Source organism: Leptodactylus fuscus, chromosome 5 (genome assembly GCF_031893055.1).
Source record: "Leptodactylus fuscus isolate aLepFus1 chromosome 5, aLepFus1.hap2, whole genome shotgun sequence".
Classification (NCBI taxonomy): Eukaryota; Metazoa; Chordata; class Amphibia; order Anura; family Leptodactylidae; genus Leptodactylus; species Leptodactylus fuscus.
In genome coordinates, this window is record NC_134269.1 from 100981305 (window position 1) to 101002472 (window position 21168).

The following is a 21168-nucleotide window of genomic DNA, read 5'->3' on the forward strand; positions in this document are numbered from 1 at the left end:
TTTATAGTGGGCATGAAAAAATTATAGTATAAATACACAAAAAATTCAATATATAGTAAGTGTATAATATATATATATACATACACACACACACATATTTATATGTATTAGCACTCTCTTACTATGAACCTCATTTACTAGTTCTGCTAGAATAGTCAGTAAAATTGCAAACCACTGGCTTGTTGCTATATGTTTGGGTACCAGAGGATTCAGTGGCGGCATCAGTGAACCTCTATGGATACCAGTATAGGTTGGGGTGTTCTGCTCTTTTTGGAGTGGTGGACTATCCCATTTTCATGGCTGTATGGACTATATGCTCACTTACAGTCAATCTCATGTTTTCATTCCACTTTATGTATTTTTTTTATATAATCACTGCATTATGAATAAAGTTGTGATACATTTATGAAACATTACTAATGTAGGCCATAGACATTTGACTTTGATCCAATATCGAGGCACTCTACGACTCACTAAGGCCTCGTTCACATCTGCGTCAGTAATCCGTTCGGGGGGTATATTAGGTGGGCAGTGCGTGGCAAGCACATAGACCCCATTATAGTCTATGGGGTCCATGCGCTTTGACAGCACAGCGCTTGCAATTGCGCTTGTATTCCGTTTTTTGGGGGGGGGGGGGTCCTCCATGTGGACTCCTTCCGGATGAGATACAAACGCTAGTGTGAACCAGCCCTTTTTCTTCCCCCTTCTTCATTCTGAGCACGTGCAAAATAGACACAAACTGTTTGCTATCAGTATGTAAGGGCGGGTTAACACTTTTTATTTGTGCAGTCCGGCCTGTTTATGCCTTCTGCCCCTCGAAACTGGACAGGAGACGTAAACCCGGTGGTCAGTTTTCAAACCCAATCATTTGAATGGGTGTGCAGAGGTGACCGCACGTGTACGTCTTCTGCCTGTCTATGGGGAAACAGTTTTTATTTTGTTTGTTTTTTTTCTTTTAGCTGAACACAAAGTCCTGCATGTCTGACTAAAAAAAAAAAAATAATAAAAAAAAAAAATCTCAACCCCCTTGGTGTTTTGTTTATTGTAGAGAGATCAGGAACACGCCATCTTCTAAGGGCCTAATTTACATAATTGGGACTTATACTGGTGTTAATCATCCCTTCAATTGTGCTAGGTTTCTATTTTTTTCATGTGTTATTGTAAGTGCTACAATGAAAAATAAAATGCTCTAAAAATAAAAAAAAATGTAAGTAAAATAATAGCCAGAAAAAAAATAACTAACTAATAAGTCCAGTATGGTATATTATTAATTGCAGTAGAATATATTATCTAGTAGAACAGAAATATAAATTAGGAATAGGTGATCCCAAAAGAAATAATCTTTTCCCCATAACACGCTTGTGTAAAACTGCCCATATTCTTAAAATTCAGCTTTAGTATTGCAATGGAGTGATTTATAGTGATCGCTCAAGTTTCTATGGCCCCAGGGTACAAGGTTTTCAACATATAATGGTCTTTTCTAGAGCATTGCAACTTACAAAGCTTGGCTGGAAGTTCCAATAAATCATCTTGGTCATTTCACTGGCAAAACCCCTGTATGAAGTGCATGCACTGACTGGCTGACATGTAGCGCCTCTCTACCATAAAATACCGTGTAGACTACAATCTGCATTTCTTCACATATGTATAGCAGTAGCAAATATATATGCAAACTATTGATAAGTAAATATAATTTAACAGAAATCAAAACTTTTCAAAATTTGTTAAAGGAAAATTCATCAATACAAACATTGACCATGAGGAAAGACATAAAATGTCAGAACCCAAGAGCAATGAAGAATACTAGGAGAAAAAAGCAGTATTGGGGGAATAACACCATACTATGCATAATATATTAATAATCACATTGGATTATACCAGTTATAATAAAACCATGTGAACAGTTAAAAGATATAATCTCACACAGATTCGGGAAGGTAGGCAACAAACTGTAATTATGTGTATATAACATATCCATCTGGATTATTTATACATACTACATGTGTAATAAACGGAAAAAAAATCCTGCGCAAATGCAGGAAGCACATACACAGTTACATGGAATCAATACAAAGAAGATTTCAAAAAATAAGTAATGGCACTTTTGTAATCACGGAAGTTAGTGATGTTATTTCTCTATTAATCCCGCTTTCTTTCCTTGTGTTCTCCGTTGCTTAGGGATTCTGACTAGAGATGAGCGAACACTGTTCGATTGAATAGATATACAATGGAATATCAACGGAGGCATATATATAATATATATATAATAAAAAAAAAAATCGGAAAAAATCATTGGCTGGCTAAATCAGGTGAACTCCAATTTATACGAATGGTGGATTTAACATTCGGTTAATTTGAGACTGTGAACTATGTGACTGTGAGACAGGGATAGATGTACAGGCAGGGTTAGCTAGGGATTACCTTTATTTAGGTGGGAATGATACTCACTCAGCTCTTTGGGGCTTTATCTGGTCGCTCAGCTCGGCTGCATCTCCGGAGTAGACGAGCTGAGCGCACGGCCAGCACTGCTACATCTATGCATAGGAATGCATTGACCAGCGTTGATTGGCCGAATGCCATACAGAGTACAGCATTCGGCCAATGAACGCTGGTTCTGCCGGAGTCTAAGATCGGTCCACAGCAGTCTCCATTCTGGTCCAATCTTAGACTCCGCCTCCTCACAGACGAGCCTGCGGCAGAACCAGCATTGATAGGCCGAATGCTGTACTTTGTATGGCATTCGGCCATCATCGCTGTTCAATGCATTCCTATGGAGGAAAAAAAATCAGCTCGCGCATATCGCAAGCTGACAGGGATCCCAACATAACACAGTGACTTGGGCATGTTAGATGCCCCCAGGCATGCTTCCCCTGCTGTCCCAGTTGCATTCCAGGGTATTGGCATCATTTCCTGGGGTGTCATAGTGGACTTGGTGACTCTCCTGAGTCGAACAGTGGGATCCCCTGAAACGAGCATTTTTCCCCATAGACTATAATGGGGTTCGATATTCGTTCGAATAGTTGAATATTGAGGGGCTATTCGAAATGAATATTTTACTGTTCGCTCATCTCTAAGTCTGACATATTTTATGACTTTCCTCATGGTCAATGCTTGTATGCAAGTTATTATTTATTTATATAGCACCATTAATTCCATGGTGCTTTACATTTGGGGGTTACATACAATACACAGAATATACAGGTAGATATAATACTAACAGTGACAGACTGGCACGGTGGGGTAGAGGGCCCTGCCCGCGAGGGCTTACAATCTATGAGGGAAGGGGGGTAGAGACAGAAGGAGAGGGGGAGAGACTGTTCAGATGGCAGTGCGGTGATAGTGTTATTGGAGGTTGTAGGCCTTCCTGAAAAGGTGAGTCTTCAGGGCCTTCTTGAAGCCTGTGATTGTGGGGGTCAGTCTTATGTGTTGTGGTAAGGAGTTCCAGAGTATGGGGGATGCACGGGAGAAATCTTGGAGACTGTTGTGTGAGGAGCGTATGAGAGCAGAGCGGAGTAAGAGGTCGTTGGAGGATCTGAGGTTACGTGTGGGCAGGTAGCAGGAGATGAGGTCAGAGATATATGGAGGGGACAGGGTGTGGATGGCTTTGTATGTTAGCGTTATTAGCTTGAACTCAATTCGCTGGGCTATAGGTAGCCAGTGGAGGGACTGGCAGAGGGGAGCAGCCGATGAAGATAGGGGGTGAGGTGGATTAAGCGAGCAGCGCAGTTTAAGGTGGACTGGAGGGGGGCGAGGGTGTTAGCTGGGAGTCCATGGAGAAGGGTGTTGCAGTAGTCTAGGCGGGAGATTATGAGGGCCTGGGCGAGCAAGTACATGCAATTGTCTCTTTTTATCATATATATATAGTGACTAATAAATATTTATGGTTTATACAATAGTCGCTGCTTGTGAGTTTGTGTAATGGTAGTTTGTATGTTCCCCCAAGTTTACGTGGGTTTCCTCCCTCCAAAGACATACTGATAGAACATTTAGATTGTCAGTCCCATATGGAATATGTTGGTGTTATACGAATATGAAAAATAAATGAACAGGCAACTATGCTGCTTTTCCATTGCGACAGCTTTGTCTTTCTTGCCAGCCCGGATTCCATGTACTTTTTCCACACCATAGAAGTAAACAAAATACTTACAGTAGGAAACTCCTCAGAGAGTAATGTTCCTTGATAGGGTAAGTTTACATGGCAGAAAATGAAGATGAACTGAAGACAATGGGAAGCAGAATCTTCCGCTAATTCAAGGGTGGAATCCGCCCCCAAATCTGTGGCAAATTCTTCCATGTGAACTTACTTTTAGAATAGATTCACCGGGCTATAAAAGCTAATTTAGAACTTAATAGATTAAAAAGAGTAAAGAGACTTTGCTGCAGAACACAGATCAGTGCACCAGAATGTACGTAGAGTGACAAGACTATATACTCATTACTACAGTCACAAAACTGGAGCGCAAAAAAAAAAACAAAAAAAAAAAAACCACAATACATTTTACAGCGACTATTAATCAAGTAGTTAGCTTTGTGACGTGAGACAATTTACCCAATTTCATTGTAAAGGGGGTTTTCCCCCCATCAAAGTAAGTTAACCTTAATCCATAACTTACAGATCAGTGGGAGTTCGCCCACCCAGACCACCCACTGATCAGGAGGAGCAGGGGGAGCTTTTGTTGGGTAATACACATACCACTCCAAACATTTCAACAAGAGTGCTAGAGATAGCTGAACTCTGAACTTTCAGCTATGTTCATCACTGCCATTGAAATGAATGAAGCAGTGTGCATGCTACCCAACTACCGCTACATTCAGAACAGGGGGCAAAAGTTTCTACAAGATGGATAGGGAATAACTTACTTGATTAGAGAACCCCTTAAGGCCCTGTTTAGATGTCATAAAATAAAGTCTAATTTGAGGTGGGCATCAGATGAATGGGCTTAAATAGTGGGGAGTGTCAAGCCTCGAACTCCGAAGCAAGAGTTGAGCAGGATTCTCTTTTTCAAGTGTCCTGCTGAAATCTCTACCTCTCACTGATAACAAGGGGAGGCAGAATCCAGGTGGAAGCTGCTACTGATTGTGGGCTGGAATCTGCCCCAAATTCAGTGCCAAATTACACAGTGTGAACAGGGCTCTAATGGTTTAACCACCAAAAAAACCTGCAAAAATGCATTGACAGATGACATAATATTACAGGATGTTGTATAAAAAGAAATGTTAAATGTTACCTGCAAACCAGTCTCCTTCAACCTATGGATCTCCTCCCTACATAACCTCAGCTCCTCCTGTAGCTTTTCCTGCTCTTCTTGGCTGAGGCGGTGACGTTGTTGCAGTTCCTCAATCTCAGAGAGGAGACCGGCACACTGCAAGAGCAGACAACAAGTTTAATAGACCTGGCAGTCAATGTCATCAGTGTAGGGTTTCACCCTGCTAATTCATATAAAGCAGCACTAAAAAAAGAAACCAATGACTTTTTTAAACTTAATCCAAGGGCCAATTCTTCCTCTGTATTTGACACTGTTGTCACTGACACGGATGTTGAGCCCTTGAAAGAGGCATTAAAGAAGAGATAAGTCATCCTCTTCCTTCCTTATACCTTTCATTTCAATGTGTCTTAAGGTTTAGATTGTGGCTACTATTTTTAGTAATTAAGTTTTTGTTCACAACACAATTTTTGCCTTCTGTCATAGGTATACAAGTCCTCACCTATAGTTCTGACGTAAGGATGCAAAGTATCCCACTATAAGAAAACATTGTGAGATACGTGTTCTACCCAGACCCTTGCTCCTCTCGCCACTATCTGTGCAACTATGAGAGGAGAGCTGGGGGAACCCAGGCACTGTCATCACTGGCCCCGGCATATAGTCTGCCTTTCTCTGCTCAGTTCCAGGATCCAGATCTGCAGTTTGTCATCTCCACAGCATCCCTGCATGTAGGATTCTCTTACCACCAACAGGTCACCTTACTTGAGCCACAAGTCCTTATCCCGTTTCTAACTGCCTTCACCTCGGTGTACTCCAGTCATAACCTCCAGACACAGATCGAGTCATCACTGGAGCATTGTGGCATTGTTCACCCATATGCCATTATTGTCTTTGTTAAATGGATAGAATTATTTACTATAGTCTGCAGGACAGAACAGCCTAGTGTATACCAACCAGATGGAGCTCAAAAGTTCTCCTGGCATAAAAGCTCAGGCTGGTTGCACACGACTGTGTGCTAGCTGCCAGCTGTGTCTGAACAGTGCCGCCCATGCTTCCGCGGCCCCAGTCATTCATTTCAATTCACGGTCGTGTGCATAGGCGGACAGAGGTGAATGCATCAGTGTGCTAGTCGGGAAAAACCTGGATAGCACACTGAACCACACTATGGTTGTCTGCATAGGGCCTAAATGTGTGCAAAAAAGCTAAATTTACCTCTAATTTCGGTCTCCTGTCTGTTTTGGGTATATCTCCCCCCTGGATGTTCAAGAGATACTTGAAACGTCATCTAAATAAAATGAAAACCATCTCTCCTATTTCATCCTCCAAACATTTCACTAACATTTTGCTAGGAGTCGAGGAGTCTGTCATCGCTCCTACAAAGTTACACTAGGTTCACACCTGCGTTCAGGGTCTCCGTTCTATGGTTTCCGTCTTCTGCATGCCAGAAGACGGAAACCATAGACCGGGTCCGGCCGTGAGCATTTTATGCTCTCCGCCGCGAAACCGTTTTTTTTAAAATCCGGACACAGAGTAATGCATGTCCGACTCTGTGTCCGGATTATAAAACCCGGTTTCGCAGCGGAGAGCCTAAAACGCTCACCGCCGCTCACAGCCGGACAGCTTTCTCACCCATTCAAATGAATGGGTGAGAAAGCCTCCTGCAGGTTTCCGTCTCCTGCCTCTGTTTTATGCAGGAAACGGAAACCTGAAGTACGGCGTGCCGGCGCAGATGTGAACGAGCCCTCAAAGAGTGTTGCAGCTGTTTACTTGTCAAGTTAAAATGGTCTGCAGCTGTACCTTGCGTACATGCTTTTGTGGCGCCACCATTGAACCAGCTCTATCTAGCTTCATCTACCACAGTCAAAGCCTCAAAATCTTGTCAGTTTAGAACCTTCTTCGAACTCTCATTTAAAAGACAAACGTTCTAGTCCATGACAAAAAATGTCTTTCTGCTGCAGTCTCCTCTTGTCTATAATTTTGCTAACAAGACTGTGTTCACTTTAATTTATCAGAAATGCTCGCAATAGACTTGTTGCGAAAACGGTGCATAGGCCGGAGCCCCACATGGCGTAAACACCATGATTTGCCCGCAGTGGAAATGTCGCAGAAAAAAAAAAAAAAAGAAAAAAAAAAAAAAAAAAAAAAAAAGAAAATCACAGCATTATACAGTCAGAGCAAAGTGAATCAATTATGGCTAGCAAAGCAATTATACCTGTGGAAACGCTGGCGGTTTCCCCATAGGTATAATTGAAACTGAAAGTTTGCAGAAGAAATCTCTGCAAACTTTCTGTCTATAGCGCTGCAGGAAGAACCGCAATGTTTTGCCACCGCGGTTTTTCTCGGAGCGCTTTTTTGCTGCTAGATGTCATGAGGCTAAGGCCCCATGGGTCGGAACCGCCATGCTAAAGCACTGCGGGAAGAACCGCGGCATGAATGCATTGCAGTTCTTCCAGCACCACTTTGAACAGAAAGTTCATAAAGTTTTCCCTCCGTGGACTTTCTGTTCCAATTATATGTATGGGAAAGCCGCCGGTGCTTCCGTAGATATAATTGACATGCTGTGATTTTCAAAACCGCGACATGTCCACGCTGCGATTTTTTCCGCAAAGTGGGCATGGGATTCGCATGAATCCCATCCACTTTGCAAGTACTGTACAATGCCGCGATCTTTCCCATGGCGTTTCCGCCGCGGCCAAATCGCTGCGTTTACGGCCTGTGGGGCCCCGGTCTTAAACAGCTTTTATTGTTGCAGATTTTGTTGCATACAGCTGCAGTGAATCAGTGACCCCAGCTGTCTGAGGCTGTATACCACCTAGGCCACTGATCGGCTACATTGGTGATGTATGTATAAAGACACCTCACTGCTGCCATAATGTATAATGTAATCCTGATGGGGGGGGGGGGGGCACTGGAAAGAAGCAGAAGTAAACATTATTATATTACATGATTCCCTGTACTTGTTCCAGACTTGGGAAACTCCTTATAGTCCCTTTTACAAAGGTTGATAATTGGGCCAATTATATGGAACAAAGACGTAAGACTGGATTTCATATCAGCAATAGGGCTCGTTCGTCTCATGTAAATTGCATCTGTTTAAGCGTCTGATACAATTGATATGTTTTATAAATGACTGGTGATGTAAATTGGGCTGTGGAAATTGACCATCATGAATGTGCGGATAGCCTTCAGTCTATATAATGGGCCAAATTTACTAAAAATCTCATGCCAGTTTTCTGGTGGCGTATTCTAGGCACCAAGCTGTTTCAAGTTTGCCACATTTTAGAAAAGTGAGAGGGGCAGGGAGGAGACTAAGGCAGGGCAGGGATACCTCAACCCAACAGATTCACTGTAACTCATGGCACAAGTTATACCTGAGATCTATGCTACTACCAGGCTGGTGCAGATTTCAATTTTGCTGCATGGGACCTCACAAGATACGTCAACTCCTCTTTATAATTCAGGCATATCCTGTGTCAGCAGGGGAATGAATTAAGACTAGTGTAAGAAACACTATTTTTAATACATTTTTCCCAATCTGTTATTTCCAACTTGTTTCCCAGTGATTTCCATGATTAGATAGGCAACTCTACCAATAACGCTTACCAAGCTTTACTTTAACCTTAACTAACTTGACCACCAGATGACATATTTTCTATGTGAGCGCGGTCTAAAAATGTTGTTAATAGGATTGTGTATTGCCATGAAATATCACACTGCCTGTACAGCGCATGCTCACCTCGCTCTGTGCCCTCTGCACCTTCTCTTCTGCACTCTGTAGCTGGGTGTGCATTCGGCTCTTGTCCTCTTCACGGGTCATTTTAAGTTTCTCAGGTTCAGGTATGCCGTTTGTTTCAATAACTCCGCTCAGGGTAAGAATGTTTTCAGCATTATACTGTGGGAGGTTTTTCTCAGTCAGACTGTCACTCTCTTCTCCATGGTCTTGATGCGACTCTTCTGTGCTGTCCCTAAGATCTGTATTCTCCACCCTGCATAATGTGGCACAGATTTATCAGAATGCATTGCTAGATATCGGAAAAACTTAGAAAACAGTCATGTAAAGATATTAATAACCAGTCACTGGACTAGCTCTGCCAGCAAGCCCAATACATCTCCTGTAGTTCAATTACGAATTAGGAAGTGCTATAAATAAAACAGAACTTGTAATAGTACGTACAGTGTTGGCCAAAAGTATTAGCACCCCTGCAATTCTGTCAGATAATACTCATTTTCTTCCAGAAAATGATTGCAATCACAAATTCTTTGGTATTATTATCTTCATTTAATTTGTCTTCAATGGAAAACCACAAAAATAATTGTCAAAAAGCCAAATTGGATACAATTCAACACCAAACATAAAAAAGGGGGTGGACAAAAGTATTGGCACTATTTGAAAAACTATGTGATGCTTCTCTAATTTGTGTAATTAACAGCACCTGTTACTTACCTGAGGCACCTAACAGGTGGTGGCAATAACTAAATCACACTTGCAGCCAGTTGAAATGGATTAAAGTTGACTCAACCTTTGTCCTGTGTCCTTGTGTGTACCACATTGAGCATAGAGAAAAGAAAGAAGACCAAAGAACTGTCTGAGGACTTGAGAAGCAAAATTGTGAGGAAGCATGAGCAATCTCAAGGCTACAAGTCCATCTCCAAAGACCTGAATGTTCCTGTGTCTACCGTGTGCAGTGTCATCAAGATGTTTAAAGCCCATGGCACTGTGGCTAACCTCCCTAGATGTGGACGGAAAAGAAAAATTAACGAGAGATTTCAATGCAAGATTGTGCGGATGGTGGATAAAGAACCTCGACTAACATCCAAACAAGTTCAAGCTGCCCTGGGGTACAACCGTGTCAACCCGTACTATCCGACAGCATCTGAATGAAAAGGGACTGTATGATAGGATACCCAGGTAGACCAGACTTCTTACCCAGAGACATAAAAAAGCCAGGCTGGAGTTTGCCAAAACTTACCTAAGAAAGCCAAAAATGTTTTGGAAGAATGTTCTCTGGTCAGATGAGACAAAAGTAGAGCTTTTTGGGAAAAGGCATCAACATAGAGTTTACAGGAAAAAAAAAAAAAAAAAGAGGCCTTCAAAGAAAAGAACACTGTCCCTACAGTCAAACATGGCGGAGGTTCCCTGATGTTTTTGGGGTTGCTTTGCTGCCTCTGGCACTGGACTGCTTGACCGTGTGCATGGCATTATGAAGTCTGAAGACTACCAACAAATTTTGCAGCATAATGTAGGGCCCAGTGTGAGAAAGCTGGGTCTCCCTCAGAGGTCATGGGTCTTCCAACAGGACAATGACCCAAAACCCACTTCAAAAAGCACTAGAAAATGGTTTGAGAGAAAGCACTGGAGACTTCTAAAGTGGCCAACAATGAGTCCAGACCTGAATCCCATAGAGCACCTGTGGAGAGATCTCTTGATGGCAGTTTGGAGAAGGCCCCCTTCACATCTCAGGGACCTGGAGCAGTTTGCCAAAGAAGAATGGTCTAAAATTCCAGCAGAGCATTGTAAGAAACTCATTGATGGTTACCGGAAGCGGTTGTTCGCAGTTATTTTGTCTAAAGGTTGTGCTACCAAGTATTAGGCTGAGGGTGCCAATACTTTTGTCCGGCCCATTTTTGAAGTTTTGTGTAAAATGATCAATGATTTGACTTTTTTTTTCATTCTCTTTTGTGTTTTTTCATTGCAAGCAAAATAAATGAAGATATTAATACCAAAGAGCTTGTGTTTGCAATCATTTTCTGAAAGAAATTGAGTATTATCTGACAGAATTGCAGGGGTGCCAATACTTTTGGCCAACACTGTATATAACCAGAGACATTAACCCCAATATATAAAAATGTGCAACCCAAACTGTGCAGAACCAAAACACATGTAATATCTGAACAGACAATTAAAATAGAAGTAAGATATCCACCAATGCATTTCCCCCACTTATCTTCAGGGAATTCATTAAGGGTTAAGAGCCCCCACAGCGTAGTTATATTTAATTACATTAATGGCTCGACCAGCTGGTCCTCATATGGCAAAGTTACCAAAGTTTTATTCACTATATCCAAGGGGCCAAAAACACAAGTAAAATGACTACTGTTGTAACCATCACAAGAATAGTGAACACCATTAACCCCTTCCCGCCGCAGGCACTTTTTGATTTCCTTTTTGACTCCATACCATCCAAACCCCATAACTTTTTTATTTTTCCATTCACAGAGCCATATGAGAGCTTAATATTTGCGGGACAAATTGTTCTTCATAATGGTACATATTCCATATAATTTACTGGGTGGAATTGGAGAAAAAGTGCATTTGTGCAACTTTCTTACAGGCCACTATAGGACATTATACTTTATGGTGGCCACTATGGGAAATTATGCTATGTGAAAGGGCCACTATGGGACATTATACTGTGTGAGGGCCAATGTGGGACATTATACTGTGTGCACTATGGGACATCATCACATAGGAATGCTGCATTTTGTGCATGCACCTAGGGGATTTTCTCTCATTCAAAAAGTAGAGACTGTCATAATGTGCACTAATGTACACATTATCTTTAAAGAGTTGTAACATTAAGAAAAATAAATAAATAAAAAATACTCAGCTGTCCTCAACAGTTCCAGTGTCTGATACTGCAGCCCGTTTGGGCGCAATTCATGCCACATTTTCCCTGCACTCAATTTGACTGCTGAAGCCAATTAGGTGGTCGCTGGAGAGGGAGCAGTGATGTCACTGACATAAGTCATCAGTTCCTCTCCAGTGACTACTGATTGGCCTCAGTAGTCATGTGGGGTGCATGAGTTCGAGGACCGAAGCATGGTGATCAACTGAAAAGGCTGAAGCAGCGAACACCGGAGTGCCAGGGAATAAGGGTTGTTTTTTTTTGTTTGTTTTTTATGTTATTCCTGCTCCAGGCCCCTCTAAAATTTGCCCAAATTTTCAGGTCCTCTAGATTGAGGAGTCTGTGAACTGTGAGTAACATTGCTTAAGTATGGCAGTGAATGGATCCTCGGTTTTGGTTTACAGGTAAAACAGATTAGGAGTTTCCTTTCCACATACTTTCTTTTAAATTTTTGTAGGAATGGATGTTCTTGTACCATGTTCTATACTGCTTTTAATAGAGAAGAATGCTATGATATATATGGTACTAGAATTATCGGGTAAAGTACCTCTTTCTATACTAATTATAAAATTGTGATGCATATGACACTAGCGTTGTTTGGACAAGACTTTTCTATACTGTTGATAGAAAAAATAAATAAATAGTGCTATGGAGATGCTGTACATACAGTGCATGTCCACTATGAATCTGATAGCATGCAATGTAAACAGAGAAGGGGGTCACAGAGCTCAAATGATCACTGCAGACCCTCCAAACAGCTGATCAATAGGGGTACATGATGTTGAATACCCTCTGTTATTGTATAGGTTGTCAGTAAATATGAGCTGGAGTTATCCTTTAGACTAAGGTTTTGGAAATCTGTTTTGGAAATTTCAGCATATCTGCTACGAGTATTTTTCCACAAGGTGTGGATGGGATTCACTAGAATCCCATCTACCTTGCAGCGACTGTAAAACACTGCTTTTTTTCCCCACGTTTACACCATGTTGGGCCCAGCCTTAAGGTGAATTCAACAAAAAGTCTGTGTATCACAGTGTATAAATATTCTTCTACCTAGACCTCATTAATGACCACATTTAGTTATAATTTTAATAATTATGCTTTTTTTAAAAAAAAAAAAAATATATATATATATATATATATATATATATATATATATATATATATATATATATATATATATATATATACACACACACATATAATAATAATAATTATAACCTGCAAATTTTATTTAACCAATGCTCAGAATTCTATTTCCTAACTATTGTAATATATGACTCTAATAATTAACATAATCACTAAGTATAAAAATCCTGAATATCTCTCTCGCCAACATATAATTCAAGTTAAATATCACATCTGTACAAGACTTAATAAAACCTTATCTACTTAAAAAAAAGCTGTAATTAAGAAAGTTACAAGTGTGGCTTGTGCAACCTTTTCTAGGTCTTGAAAATTGCACAAGATACTTTCCTCATTTACTCACAGCCATCAGATCTGAAAGTGATCTAATAATGATCACTAGATTCTATCCACTACAAAGGATCTGTTCACATAGAGAAATTTGGGGAGGAATTTGAAGCAGACTTCCACCTCAAAATCACCTCTAAAACTGTCTCTTTGGAAGTTGAGGCATAAAGCCAAACCTACACTCACCGGCCACTTTATTAGGTACACCTGTCCAACTGCTCGTTAACACTTAATTTCTAATCAGCCAATCACATGGCGGCAACTCAGTGCATTTAGGCATGTAGACATGGTCAAGACAATCTCCTGCAGTTCAAACCGAGCATCAGTATGGGGAAGAAAGGTGATTTGAGTGCCTTTGAACGTGGCATGGTTGTTGATGCCAGAAGGGCTGGTCTGAGTATTTCAGAAACTGCTGATCTACTGGGATTTTCACGCACAACCATCTCTAGGGTTTACAGGGAATGGTCCGAAAAAGAAAAAACATCCAGTGAGCGGCAGTTCTGTGGGCGGAAATGCGTTGTTGATGCCAGAGGTCAGAGGAGAATGGCCAGACTGGTTCGAGCTGATAGAAAGGCAACAGTGACTCAAATAGCCACCCGTTACAACCAAGGTAGCCAGAAGAGCATCTCTGAACGCACAGTACGTCGAACTTTGAGGCAGATGGGCTACAGCAGCAGAAGACCACACCGGGTGCCACTCCTTTCAGCTAAGAACAGGAAACTGAGGCTACAATTTGCACAAGCTCATCGAAATTGGACAATTGAAGATTGGAAAAACATTGCCTGGTCTGATGAGTCTCGATTTCTCCGACATTCGGATGGTAGGGTCAGAATTTGGCGTCAACAACATGAAAGCATGGATCCATCCTGCCTTGTATCAACGGTTCAGGCTGGTGGTGGTGGTGTCATGGTGTGGGGAATATTTTCTTGGCACTCTTTGGGCCCCTTGGTACAAATTGAGCATCGTTGCAACGCCAAAGCCTACCTGAGTATTGTTGCTGACCATGTCCATCCCTTTATGACCACAATGTACCCAACATCTGATGGCTACTTTCAGCAGGATAATGCGCCATGTCATAAAGCTGGAATCATCTCAGACTGGTTTCTTGAACATGACAATGAGTTCACTGTAGTCCAATGGCCTCCACAGTCACCAGATCTCAATCCAATAGAGCATCTTTGGGATGTGGTGGAACGGGAGATTCGCATCATGGATGTGCAGCCGACAAATCTGCGGCAACTGTGTGATGCCATCATGTCAATATGGACCAAAATCTCTGAGGAATGCTTCCAGCACCTTGTTGAATCTATGCCACGAAGAATTGAGGCAGTTCTGAAGGCAAAAGGGGGTCCAACCCGTTACTAGCATGGTGTACCTAATAAAGTGGCCGGTGAGTGTAAGTCCTCATGTACAATGAAGCTGGTGATACTACAACCACTACAAGATCAGGAGAAAAGAAGCACAAGAAGCGGCTATCACTGAAAAAAAAAAAGGAGGCAGAATAGGAGAACACTTCAAATTCCTCTCCAAAGTCCTACCTGTGAACATACCATAAGGGCTCGTTCACACGGCAGAAAATTTTTCCGCCATGTAGTGTTTTGGCGAGAGTTATACCAGTTATATTTCTGGTAAGAGTTATACCAGAAATCTGTGCCAGTTCCTGTGCAGATTATCTTAATATTTCGGGTGCACCTCACACCAGTGGAGGAATAGTCTAAGACCGTGTTGTTAAATTCCCCCCAAAATGTACAAACACACAAACCAGCAGAGGGAATTAAAGACCTAGGGTCATATTATAGCAAGAGGCTCATATTAGAAGTGGTAGTGGAGCCCTTTAAAAGTTTGCCAGGCAAGCCAAGCATTATCAAGTGATGCCCCTGACAATCACTATTTACATGCAGTGCAGTGTATACGTGAGTGCTTGTCTAGAAAATAACATATCTTGCGCAGTCATTACTCTACCCATCACAACATAAATTAATAGCAACTCAAGACATGTATTACTGAATAAGGCGATTCCAAATATGTCTGTTCTGGGGACAAATATAAAGATTAGAGATGAGCGAACAGTGTTCTATCGAACTCATGTTCGATCGGATATTAGGCTGTTCGGCATGTTCGAATCGAATCGAACACCGCGTGGTAAAGTGCGCCATTACTCGATTCCCCTCCCACCTTCCCTGGCGCCTTTTTTGCTCCAATAACAGCGCAGGGTAGGTGGGACAGGAACTACGACACCGGTGACGTTGAAAAAAGTAGGCAAAACCCATTGGCTGCCGAAAACATGTGACCTCTAATTTAAAAGAACAGCGCCGCCCAGCTTCGCGTCATTCTGAGCTTGCAATTCACCGAGGACGGAGGTTTCCGTCCAGCTAGCTAGGGCTTAGATTCTGGGTAGGCAGGGACAGGCTAGGATAGGAAGGAGAAGACAACCACAACAGCTCTTGTAAGAGCTAAATTCCAGGGAGAAGCTTGTCAGTGTAACGTGGCACTGACGGGCTCAATCGCCGCAACCCAGCTTTCCCAGGATCCTGAATGGAATACACTGTCAGTGTATTCCCGTATACCCGATATATACCCCCGATACCCGTTCCAACGGTGTGCCCCCCCACCTTCACCCCAGAAATACCCTGCAAGTCCCCTAGCAATAGAATTGGGGCTATATACACCCACTATTTTTGCTACTGCCATATAGTGCCATTGTCTCACTGGGAATTCAAAGAATATATTGGGCTTACATATAACTTCAATTCCAGGGAGAAGCTTGTCAGTGTAACGTGGCACTGACGGGCTCAATCGCCGCAACCCAGCTTTCCCAGGATCCTGAATGGAACACACTGACAGTGTATTCCCGTATACCCCATATATACACCCCAAATCCCCGTTCCAACGGTGTGCCCCCCCACCTTCACCTCAGAAATACCCTGCAAGTCCCCTAGCAATAGAATTGGGGCTATATACACCCACAATTTTTGCTACTGGTATACAGTGCCATTGTCTCACTGGGAATTCAAAGAATATATGGGGGTTATGTGCACCCACAATTTTTAATACTGCTATACAGTGCCATTGTCTGACTGGGAATTCAAAGAATATATGGGGGTTATGTGCACCCACAATTTTTAATACTGGTATACAGTGCCATTGTCTGACTGGGAATTCAAAGAATATATGGGGGTTATGTGCACCCACAATTTTTACTACTGGTATACAGTGCCATTGTCTGACTGGGAATTCAAAGAATATATGGGGGTTATGTGCACCCACAATTTTTAATACTGGTATATAGTGCCATTGTCTGACTGGGAATTCAAAGAATATATGGGGGTTACGTGCACCCACAATTTTTAATACTGCTATACAGTGCCATTGTCTGACTGGGAATTCAAAGAATATATGGGGGTTATGTGCACCCACAATTTTTACTACTGGTATACAGTGCCATTGTCTGACTGGGAATTCAAAGAATATATGGGGGTTATGTGCACCCACAATTTTTAATACTGGTATACAGTGCCATTGTCTGACTGGGAATTCAAAGAATATATGGGGGTTACGTGCACCCACAATTTTTAATACTGCTATACAGTGCCATTGTCTGACTGGGAATTCAAAGAATATATGGGGGTTACGTGCACCCACAATTTTTAATACTGGTATATAGTGCCATTGTCTGACTGGGAATTCAAAGAATATATGGGGGTTACGTGCACCCACAATTTTTAATACTGCTATACAGTGCCATTGTCTGACTGGGAATTCAAAGAATATATGGGGGTTATGTGCACCCACAATTTTTAATACTGGTATACAGTGCCATTGTCTGACTGGGAATTCAAAGAATATATGGGGGTTATGTGCACCCACAATTTTTACTACTGGTATACAGTGCCATTGTCTGACTGGGAATTCAAAGAATATATGGGGGTTATGTGCACCCACAATTTTTACTACTGGTATATAGTGCCATTGTCTGACTGGGAATTCAAAGAATATATGGGGGTTACGTGCACCCACAATTTTTGCTACTGCTATACAGTGCCATTGTCTGACTGGGAATTCAAAGAATATATGGGGGTTACGTGCACCCACAATTTTTAATACTGCTATACAGTGCCATTGTCTGACTGGGAATTCAAAGAATATATGGGGGTTACGTGCACCCACAATTTTTAATACTGGTATATAGTGCCATTGTCTCACTGGGAATTCAAAGAATATATGGGGGTTATGTGCACCCACAATTTTTAATACTGGTATACAGTGCCATTGTCTGACTGGGAATTCAAAGAATATATGGGGGTTATGTGCACCCACAATTTTTACTACTGGTATACAGTGCCATTGTCTGACTGGGAATTCAAAGAATATATGGGGGTTACGTGCACCCACAATTTTTAATACTGGTATACAGTGCCATTGTCTGACTGGGAATTCAAAGAATATATGGGGGTTACGTGCACCCACAATTTTTAATACTGCTATACAGTGCCATTGTCTGACTGGGAATTCAAAGAATATATGGGGGTTACGTGCACCCACAATTTTTAATACTGCTATACAGTTCCTTTGTCTCACTGGGAATTCAAAGAATATATGGGGGTTATGTGCACCCACAATTTTTAATACTGGTATACAGTGCCATTGTCTGACTGGGAATTCAAAGAATATATGGGGGTTATGTGCACCCACAATTTTTACTACTGGTATACAGTGCCATTGTCTGACTGGGAATTCAAAGAATATATGGGGGTTATGTGCACCCACAATTTTTAATACTGGTATACAGTGCCATTGTCTGACTGGGAATTCAAAGAATATATGGGGGTTACGTGCACCCACAATTTTTAATACTGCTATACAGTGCCATTGTCTGACTGGGAATTCAAAGAATATATGGGGGTTACGTGCACCCACAATTTTTAATACTGGTATACAGTGCCATTGTCTCACTGGGAATTCCACAAATAATTTGGGGATTCATTCACCCTACATCTCAGGCTCTTGCCATATTCACCCAGGTTGTCAGTGCTGCACCAGCTCGTTCCCAGACAGCTCGGCCCGAAAAACGCGTTACCTATATAGAGGATTTGGACAATGAAGACAACATGTTCTAAATCTAATGTCTGCACCTTCTCCAGAATTAAAATAAAGGCAGCGTTTAACTTTCAAATAGCACTGCACAAAGGAAGAGCTTATCAGCTTGTCTCATGACATGCTACTAAAAAGTTTCATTTGTGTATCTTAATGTAAATATAGTTGTATAAGCTTTTTGGGTTTTAGGCACTGCCAAGTTATTTATTACCACCCACTCCCTTATAATGATGATGACGCCAAAGTCACTGTGGGTGTTCAGAGCTCACAGCTTTGGGTGACATTTGTCTTGCTCTCTGTCGGTACCAGCTGTCTTTTTGGATACCGTAAAGTTATGTTGACTTTATTAACAGCTATAGAAGCTTTAGCCAGGTTGTGACGGTGTGTAACCCTAACAACACTAAGTGGGATACACATTAATAGTCAGTCTATGTACGCTAAACGTATCACTGAAGTAATTTTTTTTCCCTCTCCCCTAATATAAGAAAGGAACAGACATTAGACCTAGACCGGGGTTCGAGGCTTGAAAAAATCCAGTATTATTTGTTCTTCATGATGTGAAATATGTGTTGAAAAGCAACCCAAGATGAAGTCAGCCATGTGTGCCAGTGTGTTACTTGGCATGCCTTTGCTGGCCCCAACTGTAAGGGTCACTCTCCATTTCCTCCATTTTCCACTCCCCTTCACACCATTTGTGGTGAAGCAATGGGATGCACTGAAGTGCACCCTCTAGCCTCGTGTGGGATAGGGACATCAGATGCCACTCCAACCCCCTCGTCTTCCTCCGCCAGCCAACGGTGCAAAGATGAGAGGAGTGTGCTCTGAATGTTTTCTGCCTAGCAGAGGCTAGTTCTCACTTACGAAAATGGCCCCACTTTGACCTGTATATCAGGCACAATGGTGTAGGTTTCAAAGAAACATGGCACCAACAAGTTGGAAAACGTGGGCCATGCGTGGACCGTGTTTGAGTCTGGCAAGCTCCAGATCTGCTACCAGGTTCCAGCCATTATCACAGGCGCAAAAATGCCAGGCCCCAGGTGTAGCAGGGAAAAAAAAATGCCATCTCAGCCAGGATGGCATCCCTGACCTCGGAGGCACTGTGCTGTCTGTCCCCCAAGCTGATCAGTTTCAGCACGGCCTACTGACATCTCCCCATGCCAGTGTTACAGTGTTTTCCGCTAGTAGCTGGGGTGGAGGTTGCAGCTTCGTAGGGTTTCAGTCTACTCCTGCCATGGCCTGGGAGAGGAGATAGGCCACCCCAGTTTGCACCCGGGGAACAGACTCCACCACATTCACCCTGCCTGTCATTAAAGATAAGCACTGCAGCATCCCTGACCACAGGCGCTTGTCCATGTGTCGGTGGTCAAGTGGACCTTGCAGCAAAGCGCAGAGCTCTGGGCCCGACTGATGTTATGGGACACATGCAGGCGCAAGGCAGAGACAGCACACCAAGAGAAGTAGTAACGGCTAGGCCCAGCATAGGGAGGTGCCCCAGCTGCCATCTGCTGACGGAAGGCCTGGGTCTCCAGAAGCATAAACAAACACCAACATCTCCAGGGCCAGCAGTTTATCGATGAGGCTGTTACAGGCTTGGGCATGGGGGTGGGTTGTATTGTACTTCTGCCTGCAATGAAAAGCTTGGGAAATGTGGAGTGGCTGGGAAGAGGCGCATGATGGTGCAGGCCAAAAGGGCGCATGAGGGTGAACTCCCCAATGTGTCAGAGATAGGTGTGTAGGTGTCCTTGCATCATATACTTGCACCATATTTGGCTTTGGAAGTTAATTTTGTGCCAAAAAGTGGTTAAGACAGCGATCCCTCAGCTACTCCCGTTACACTGTCTATTGAAGTTACCATCTGTGGAAGTGGACCACCATTTCTAAGATCCCAAAGGAAGCAGGCAAGAGATGTGCAGTTCAGAAAAAAAGATGAGAAAATAAGTTTAGGCTGTAGAGCACAGAGGGATCAGAGAGGACAGAGCTGGTGTCGGCCAGGTATTCCCACAACATGCGCCTATACTTGTCCCTCCTGGTGACACTAGGCCCCTGAGTGGCAGTAATTTGTCCAGGGGGGCCATTAACGTGTTCCAGACCTAGGAATAAGTCTTCCAACAGGGTAGAGTTTTGCATGCCTTTGCTTCTACCCACTGTTTTTGCTGCTTAGCTTCCCTCCACATCTACTCTGCTTTCACCCCTAAACATCACCCCAGTTTATGCCTTTGCTTCTACCCAGGTTTTTTGTTGATTTAGCTTCCCTCTACATCTACACTGCTTTAGCCCCTAGACATCACCCCTGTCCATGTGGGGTCGGTGGCCTCGTCATCCACCAACTCCTCTTCCAATTGCGCACTGCCCCCTTACTGCAAACCGCACATGACCACAGCTTGCCTTGATGGCAACTGTGTCTCATGATCCCCACTTAGGTCCAGACAAGTCGGTGGCGGGTCCAAAACCCCAAAATTGGAAGGAAATGGCAGATGCTGCAGTATTTCTAACACCTGTTCCTGGTGCTCGGGCCTGGTCTGTGTTGTACCCTGCACCCTGCTTAACGCATCTGCCATATCCGAAGTTGTGCTGAGCGCATGCTAATGTTTCGTGTCCAGTGCAATGGATGGGATGGGATTTCACATAAGTCTGCCACCCATGGCCACTCATGGTTGAGCAACTGAGGGAGTTGACTTTGACGAACCCGAGGGTTTTGGAGTTGGAACTACATCAAAGGTCTGTGCTGCTCACACACTCTGCTCAACACATGATATGTTTAGTGCCAGCAG

At 42.7% G+C, this 21168-nt stretch overlaps 1 protein-coding gene across 6 annotated transcripts in view; it reads right to left on the reverse strand.

Annotated features, from left to right (window-relative positions):
* The window catches only part of CCDC136 (coiled-coil domain containing 136), a 65977-nt gene that overhangs the window by 11281 nt on the left and 33528 nt on the right, over positions 1 to 21168 (reverse strand). For all 6 annotated transcript variants that reach the window (XM_075273906.1, XM_075273908.1, XM_075273903.1 and 3 more), the window contains exons 7-8: positions 8941 to 9190; positions 5229 to 5363 (exon numbers count right to left, since the gene is read on the reverse strand). In XM_075273906.1, the coding sequence (XP_075130007.1) occupies positions 5229 to 5363; positions 8941 to 9190 (385 nt within the window). The remainder of the gene's footprint in view (positions 1 to 5228; positions 5364 to 8940; positions 9191 to 21168) is intronic.